General features: G+C 35.6%; 1 protein-coding gene and 1 pseudogene across 2 annotated transcripts; both read left to right on the top strand.

Annotated features, from left to right (window-relative positions):
* The first annotated feature begins 488 nt into the window (after positions 1–488).
* On the top strand, positions 489–3082 carry LOC106407460 (SAC3 family protein C). 2 transcript variants are annotated; one of them, XM_048760639.1, is made up of 8 exons: positions 489–745; positions 962–1062; positions 1407–1628; positions 1791–2009; positions 2094–2179; positions 2280–2376; positions 2530–2622; positions 2735–3082. In XM_048760639.1, the coding sequence occupies exons 1-8, from the start codon at positions 574–576 to the stop codon at positions 2906–2908; spliced, it is 1164 nt and encodes a 387-aa protein (XP_048616596.1). In that variant the 5' UTR covers positions 489–573; the 3' UTR covers positions 2909–3082. The 2 variants fall into 2 exon arrangements, with proteins under 2 accessions (XP_048616596.1, XP_048616597.1); XM_048760640.1 differs by having other exon boundaries at positions 2721–3082.
* Positions 3083–3459: 377 nt separating this feature from the next.
* On the top strand, positions 3460–6162 carry LOC106353690 (annotated as a pseudogene).
* The last annotated feature ends 2167 nt before the right edge of the window (positions 6163–8329 follow it).

Genomic DNA, 8329 nt, shown 5'->3' with positions numbered 1-8329 from the left:
AAATATAACATTTTTATTTTTATAAAATGAGCTCCCGTGTGATATTGCATAGTTTTTTACCTAGTGTTCATAATGGAAAGTTGGAGAAATGTTTATAGTGTTATGTGTTGAGTTGGCAATTTAGCACGAACAAGAATAGCTTTCATAACTCTTGTTGATGACAGGCAATTAGGAACGCACCCATGGTGGATAGATACATTGTTCTTTGATGGTGCAGAGAGTGGCTAGCATAACTATTGCTTAGGGTAATAACAAATTAGTGGTAAACGAAAAAAAAAACGACCGAAATAGTTGGTTATAGTGTTACCGTACCAAACAAACTGTTGAATCATGAATGCCACGTTCTAGAGTGAATACCAGTTGGATTCGAAGGGGTGGGGTATTAGAGTTATTGAACCAAACCAATTATGAATGTTCTGTCACCGGTTTACTGAAACTAATGAACCGGACTAGTTAACTAATAGTAATTTTATTCGGTTTACTCAGCAAACAGTTCACTGGTTCGATGCTCCAGAGACTCTCTCGTTCGGGAAACTACATGTGCCGCTCCTTCGTCGGTGATCTCAAACTCCCATGAATCGTCGTAGTCGCGGCTCTTCTTCTTCTTCCGGATCCGTCGGCGGAGCTAGTGATTCGTGTCGGAGAAGATCCGATGTACCTCGCAACCGAAACAATGACAATAATAAGGGTGGAGATTCTGCTGACGTGTCCTTCATCGTCGGAACTTGCTCATCTATGTGTCCTGGTAAAATCAATTTCTATTTGACCTTAGATTCCGCTAAAATTGAACCTATCCTGCGCCTGAATTGCATAGAATCAAGAGATAAATGTCAGTTTAGTTTGTACAAATTCAGTTAAATCTATGTGTAAAAGGATTAGTAATACTAGGCTATATTGGCCAGCAGCAATAAGGATGTAAACAGCTTCAGTTAATAAAGTTTATTGCTTTCCTTATTAACAGAGCGGGAAAGAGTCACAAGAGAACGCTTGCGTGATCTCTCAGTGTTTGAGAGGCTTCATGGAAACCCCACTAAATCATCCTCAGATCTAGCTGTCAAAAAGGTGAGCTTTGAGATATATAAAAGTTTTGATTTTCGTGTATATAATATTACTGATTAATTAGCTTGTAGTAGACAGTGATTGTATCTCTTTGTGAAAATTTCACATTAAGCTGAGGCGCTGAGGCTTTCGCTTTCTATATTTTGGCACAACAATATATGTGCATTTATGCGAGTTAGCAGCCACTGCTTGATTCAACAAAAAATAAAACAGGAGGCTTAAGTTTGTTTTGTAAAATGATCAGGATTAGTAGTTTGTATTGGGAGATACCCAACTGCCCTGTATAACATCACTCTTTTTTGTCCTTGCTGAAATTAGTTATTATACTCTCTCTGTGTTCTTGCTAGTTTTGCAGAACCCTTTCAGCAGCGGATGTTCAGGCATCTGATGTAAGGCCGCTCCCTGTTTTAGAAGAAACTCTGAGATACCTTCTAAGCTTGATGGACTCAAGGGAGCACCCCTTTGAAGTGGTTCATGATTTTATTTTCGACAGGACAAGGTCCGTTAGACAAGATCTTAGCATCCAGAATCTTGCCAGTGAGAGAGTGATCCACCTTTACGAGGAAATCGTATGTTTTTTATTACATGTTTCTTTTTCTCTACTCTTTTCTAACATATTTATTATTTTTCGTTAGAATTACTTCTTTCTGGTTCATGATTGAAACTCATTTGTGTGTGTTTACTCCATTGATGTTATTATTCTGACTCTCAAATGGGCTTATATCATACAGGTTAAATTCCATGTCATATCTCGCCAGAGGCTTCAGAGTTGTAGTGGTGCAAGTATTAGCTCAATGCATCACTTGAACATGGAGCAGCTAGCAAAAACTCTCACCACTTTGTATAATATCTATGATGTAAATAGGAAACCAGATTACATCTACGAAAATGAAGCGGAGTTCCGTTCACTCTATGTGCTGCTTCACCTCAATACCAGTAGTGGAGTGATGGTTGTTTCTCTGCTTCCTTTATCCTTTTATTCGTTAGCATGTCACATTTTTCATTTACATAAACATTATGATTTTGATCTGCAGGGGGAGCCACTGTCTTTATGGTTTCGCAAGCTGACTTCTAATTTAATAAAATCCAAGGAAATGTGTTTTGTTCGAAAACTTTTACGGTAGGTTATGCTGTTCAATCCTTTGCGGTTGAGTTATTTAAATTAACTACATCAACACAAGATGAACTAAAGTATGGTGCTTCTTCCTCATTTCTTGCAGATCATATCGGAATGGTAACTACAGGAGTTTCCTAAGAACAACGGCTTCTGAAGCGACATACTTGCAGTATTGCATAAGTGAGCCCCATATTAGAGAGGTGAGCTTGTATGGACTTGAATATGTTGTTGTGTCCTAGTTTTCATGCATGGTTCTTGTGGCACTTTAAGTGGTATAAATTTACATGTTATAAAATTTTGAATAGACTGTTAAATTATATTTGATCATTTTCTGAATGTTTTAATGGTAAAAGATGCGATCGTTCGCTGTGGAATGCATTAACAATGTTTGCTACAAGCTTCAACCTTATCCTCTCCTGCGGCTATCGCAGAACCTGATGATGAAGGTGATAATATATACATGCAGATTGGACTAAGTTTCCCTTGTTTTTTATATATTCTTAAACTCTTGGTAAAACATGAAATGTCATAAGCTGACTTTTTTTATATAATTTTCAGGAGTTGGATGTTGAATCTTTATGCCATGAGTGTGGTCTTGAGATACGTACTGATTCCGATGGCTGCATTGTGTTGCCAACGAAGCAGACAAGCTTCTGCCGTCCAAAGGAAGGTTTTAAAAACTATGATTTGATTGGGATTGAAGTTGAGAGCTTGTTGTGTGAAGACACATAAGGCATAACAATTCGATTGTATCCTTCGCTTGTGCCAATCTAACTGTAATCTTTTGTATCTCTTAGCCCAAAAATGTATACATTCATGCCTATTCATGTCTCATGTTTGAACAGGGAGAGCAAAGACATGCTGAGCAAAAAGAAATTCACTGAGATCTGTTTGATCTTTTTGATTCGAGTCTTCAAGTACAGTGATAGTTGTGTGTTCGTTGGAAAATACTACTAAATAGTAAATCATCAATTCTACTACACGTACCTGGACCAACTAGTTCATGTAATATACGGTTTACTGATGAGTCTCTCTTACCAATTATCTTTTCAAGAATACAACCTTTTTTCAAACCGATGAATCCCGCATTAAAATCAACTACAGTCACATGACCCTTCCACAACCACGACTCCCTTGGTTTGTTTGAAGTCGAACCACTAATGCCCGACCGGATAATGATTGAAGTAATCAATGAGGTAAAAGTCTCCTTTAGGCTATTTCTGGTTTGTAAAAAAAAATTAAAAATTCAAAGCTTGATTCAAACTACACAGATCCTTCCTTCAATAATAATAATAATATCTTCTCCCGACTGAGACAGAGAGAGAGAGAGAGACACCAAAACTCAGAGAACACGAAAGCTAATAATAATATCCACATCGATCATTGGTTCCACAGCTAAAGGACACCGGCATCAAATCTCAATCCACTCCAGGTTTATCCATCTACTCTCTCTCTCTCTCTCTCTCTCTGAACCGCTGTCTGAAATTTATATCTCCAGTAATGCTCAATTCTTTTCAGTTATTGTCAGGGCGAGAAGCTGTTTTCAGCTAAAAGTATCTATTTTTGTTTCCATAATCTTCATTGTGGAGAAATAAACAGTTTTATCGATTTTGGATTTTAAATTTTCCTGTTTTGAGGTGTAGGGCTTTGTTCGGTATCTACCAACAATGACGACTTCTGTTTGCCCTTTCTCCAAAGCTGCTCGTCCCGACAATGCTCCTAAACAAGCCGACACGACACCTTCTGCTTGTCCTTTCTCTAAATCTACTCGTCCTGACGACGCAAAACAAGGCGAGACGACTGCTTCTGCAGCTTGACCTTTCTCTAAATCCGCTGATGCCTCTGCTCCAAGCAAAGGATGTCCTGAAAAGGAAGGAAGAGTGAGTAAGGAGGACTCTGCAACGGTGCCTGCCAAGTGCCCCTTTGGTTATGACTCCCAGACCTTCAAGCTTGGGCCTTTTAGTTGTATGCTATGTCAATCACTTCTGTTTGATAGCACTAGATGTGTGCCTTGTACTCATGTCTTCTGCAAGTAAGCACTGATTTGCTTTTTTATTTGGGTCTTGCTTTTGTTAAAACTTTAGTGTTTTCTTGAGTGCAGAGTGTGCTTAGCACGGTTTAAGGACTGCCCTCTATGCGGTGCTGACATCGAAAGTATGGAAGCTGATGAAAACCTTCAGAAGATGGTTGATCAGTTTATTGAAGGCCATGCTAGAATCAAGAGATCGCTTGTGAATAGCGCAGATAAAGAAGATGATAACAAGAAGGTGATTTACGCTTATGTTTCCATGGAAAGAGGTTCTTTCTTGGTGCAACAAGCTATGAGAGTGAGTTCTACCTCTAGAACTTGTTAACCTAGTTACGTTTAATATTGGGAGTTTTTGTTAATTGACTTTGTTCTTATTCGACTTGTATGCTTAGGCATTTCAAGCTCAGAATTATGAAAGTGCTAAATCAAGGTTGGCGATGTGTACTGAGGACATTCGAGATCAGCTAGGGAGGGAAGGTAATACACCAGAGTTGTGTTCACAGCTTGGTGCAGTCCTTGGTATGCTTGGCGACTGCAGGTATGCTCATTCTCTCTCTCTCTCTCTCTCTCTCTCTTTGTTCATCCCAACTTTTCTGTGGACAAGTAAGATTCAGCAAACGAGGGTACTTAACTTAGTTTGTCTGGTTACTGCAGCCGAGCAATGGGAGACTCAAGTTCTGCAGTCAATCATTTCGAAGAGAGTATTGAGTTCCTTATGAAACTGCCTATGGATGATTTGGAGGTTTCTTATCACATTGCTTTTTGTTATATTTTGCTTTTGCAAATTTGTTACCACTTTCTTAAAAGTTGTTGCTAAACTTTTGCAGATTACACATACACTTTCTGTCTCGCTCAATAAAATAGGAGATGTTAAATATAATGTTGGAGATCTACATGCTGCAAGGTCGTACTACATCCGTGCTTTAAATGTTAGACGTGATGCAATGAAGCATCACCCAAATGCTCCTTCACAAGTAAGCATATGTCTCCATGCTTACTTCTTCAGTTTTGGCCCCCAGTGTTTTGTTAATCCTAGCATGTGTGAAGCCTTATTTGTAGATCATAAGATTTTGTTTCTGGAGGCTTTTATAGATTATTGTTTTGTGTCCATTATAACTAACTATAGCTCATAAGCTCTGTTTCTTGAGGCATTTGTTGTTTTGTTGAAAATATTCTCTTGAATTTTGTTATTCTTACTTGATTTCTTGCGTAGAGAAGTTGGAAACTGAGGCAAGGTCTGTCCTGAAGTTGCAATATGCTTTATGTGTGTTAGGTCATAGTCCATAGAGTCATAGTTTTGTCTGTAAACCAAATCTGCTATCATAGAGTCATAGTTGCCATTAAAATCTCTCGTATTTTTGGATGTTCTGATGAATCTTTAGGCAGTCAAAGTATGATTTAGTGGATAGATAAGTGCTTAATGATTGTCTCGTTGGTGAATAAAGGAACCTTTACTAAGTTTGGTTGTTATTTCTTCAAATCTTTTTTGTAGATTCTAGATGTGGCAGTTTCGTTAGCCAAAGTTGCAGATATAGACAGAAGTCTAACAAACGAAGATGCAGCCATAGATGGTTTCAAGGAAGGCATGAAACTGCTGGAATCTTTGAAACTGGACTCTGAAAATTCTGTTCCTCTCGAGCAACGAGTGAGATTTTCTTGCACTACTCACTTCCTCTCTTCTGCTTCTCTAAAATTAACTTTATCTGAAGATGTAATTTTTAACATGAACGCAGCGTCTCTCTGTGATGGAGTTTCTGAAGAAGCAAGTAGAGAGGCCTGAACAGTCTGCAGAAACTGCACTCTAAACTGATGCATGCTTACTTACCTAAGTATATATATATATATATAAAGACTGTATACCTAATCATTCTGTCGCATTTTGTCTGAAATAAAGGAACAAGAAAGCAAAAATGTTGCGTTTGCGCTTAAGGATTAAATAAAACAGAGTGCTCTGTTTCTTGTGATGGTTTCAAAACTGTACACACTCTATGTGAACTTATGAAGCAGGCATAATGATTTGTACACACTTATGATTAGACATGTCAATTAGGGCCGAAGCCCGTAGTCCGAGCCCGCCCAGCCCTAAAAATTACCGGCTTGGGCTTAGCTTTATAAGCCCAAAAAAAATTGGGCCTTTCGGGCTAAGCCCATTTGGGCTTTGGGTATTTTGGGCTTAAGTCCGTTTGGGCTAGGGCCGGCCCGAAAACCCGAAATTTATATTTTAGCGTAAATATTATCCTTCTTTCTTGTAATCGAAACTATTATTAGTATTGATATATTATTTTAATATTTTTATCTAAACTCTGATAAAGCAAATATAAAAGTTTTTAATGCACTTTATTGTTTCATCATTACAAGTGTTACATTTTAAATTTTACAAAAGTACATTCTTCTTTCATGTACAACATGTTTTTATTTTCAAAATATAAAGTATAAAACGCTTGACCATGTTTATCATAAATTTTGTTCTCTTATATTTTTTTGTTTTAATTGATATTTGATTATTTAAATCTTATTAAATTTGGTTTGTGTATAAAATGTTTTTAAAACATACGAAAAAATAAAAAATTTGTGATAGACAAGAAAATTTTAAACTCACTTTATACTTTTTTTATTTTTTAAAAATGAAACTCTTTTTTTAATGAAAATTCACATGTATTAAAACGATGGAAATGACAATGACAAATTATTTTTCGAAAAGCCCGAAAAGCCCTGTAGCCCTATAAGGGCCGGACCGGGCTTTGAATTCTAGGCCCAAATTATTTTCGGGCCAGACCGGGTCAGGCTCAAATATTTACGGGCTTAGCGGGTTTAGACCGGACCGGGCCGGGCCAGCCCGAATTGACACCCCTACTTATGATATGAAGGGTATGTTTAACATAATCACCTCGATTTATTTGCGATCGAACCGAAAGTCCGAAATCATACCGAAATAACTAATTGAATTAGTCAGATTTAACTGAAGTTAATTAAGCTAACAGAAATATCATAAGATTACATTAAACATATTTTTATTTCACAAACAGCAAAGAAAAAAATAAAATAAAATAATATTTATTAAAATGTAAAAATTTATTTTATATTTAGGTTTAGTGATTAGAATCTACGGTTTGATTTTTGTGGGGTGGAGACTGAGAGTAATTTAATCATTTATATTGTAAAAAATACTATTTTAGAAAAAAAAATATGTGAATTTTTGTGATATCTAAACAATTTGTCATTAGATTTAATGAAAACTATAGATTGACCTGTGCATATGCGTGGATATTGGTTATTACATGTTCTTACATTGATATTTGTGATGACAAAAAAATATATACATTGATATTTGTTTTTCATAATTAGTATTATATATTTTCATGGATCGTGTTATTACTAATTGTATTCAAAAGATATAGAGCGAATCGGGTAATATGGTTATTTTTGGTACAAATATCTGAACCCGTTTCAGATACATTTGTTATTTAGATATTTTTAGGTTCCTATACACCAGAACCGAACTAATCCAGATCCAGAAAAACTCAACTCAAAACTCACACATAAATTTATAATATTCAAGCGGGTCTAATTTCAAAACAAAAAATACTATACTCGAAAAAACAATTCGCACCTAAATGGATAGTTGTTCGTGCCTAACTGATTTTATAAACTAATAAAAATGACTTTTTCTATGTTTTGGCTAAATTAAATAAAATATAAAAAGTTTTTATTTAGTAAAATAATTATATGGAGTAAAGATTAAGTGACAATAAATATAATACATTTTTATTATTTTGATTTAAGTTATTATTTTATTTACAAAAACCTGTCTTCGAATTAATGTAATTATATTGATGAAATTACTAAAAATACACTATATTTTTGTATATTGTTGTTCGTGTTTTCAAATAATTTTCATTTATACTGATATTTATGTTTTCAAAAAGTATACTATTATGTTAATTTTTAACTCAACTAAATTGAAATCTAGCCAAAAATAGAAAACTTCGGTTCAACCTAGTAAAAGTTTTGAAAACCGAATTAACCGAACCAATCTAACAGTTTTAACCGAAATTGCAGCTACCATTCAAATCTATTTAGAATGCAAAGGGATAATTAATACTGTTAATAATGATCGAAACGCT

The sequence above is a fragment of the Brassica napus genome, chromosome C6 (assembly GCF_020379485.1).
Source record: "Brassica napus cultivar Da-Ae chromosome C6, Da-Ae, whole genome shotgun sequence".
In the NCBI taxonomy this organism is placed as follows: domain Eukaryota; kingdom Viridiplantae; phylum Streptophyta; class Magnoliopsida; order Brassicales; family Brassicaceae; genus Brassica; species Brassica napus.
This window is presented reverse-complemented; position numbering and strand designations above follow the sequence as displayed.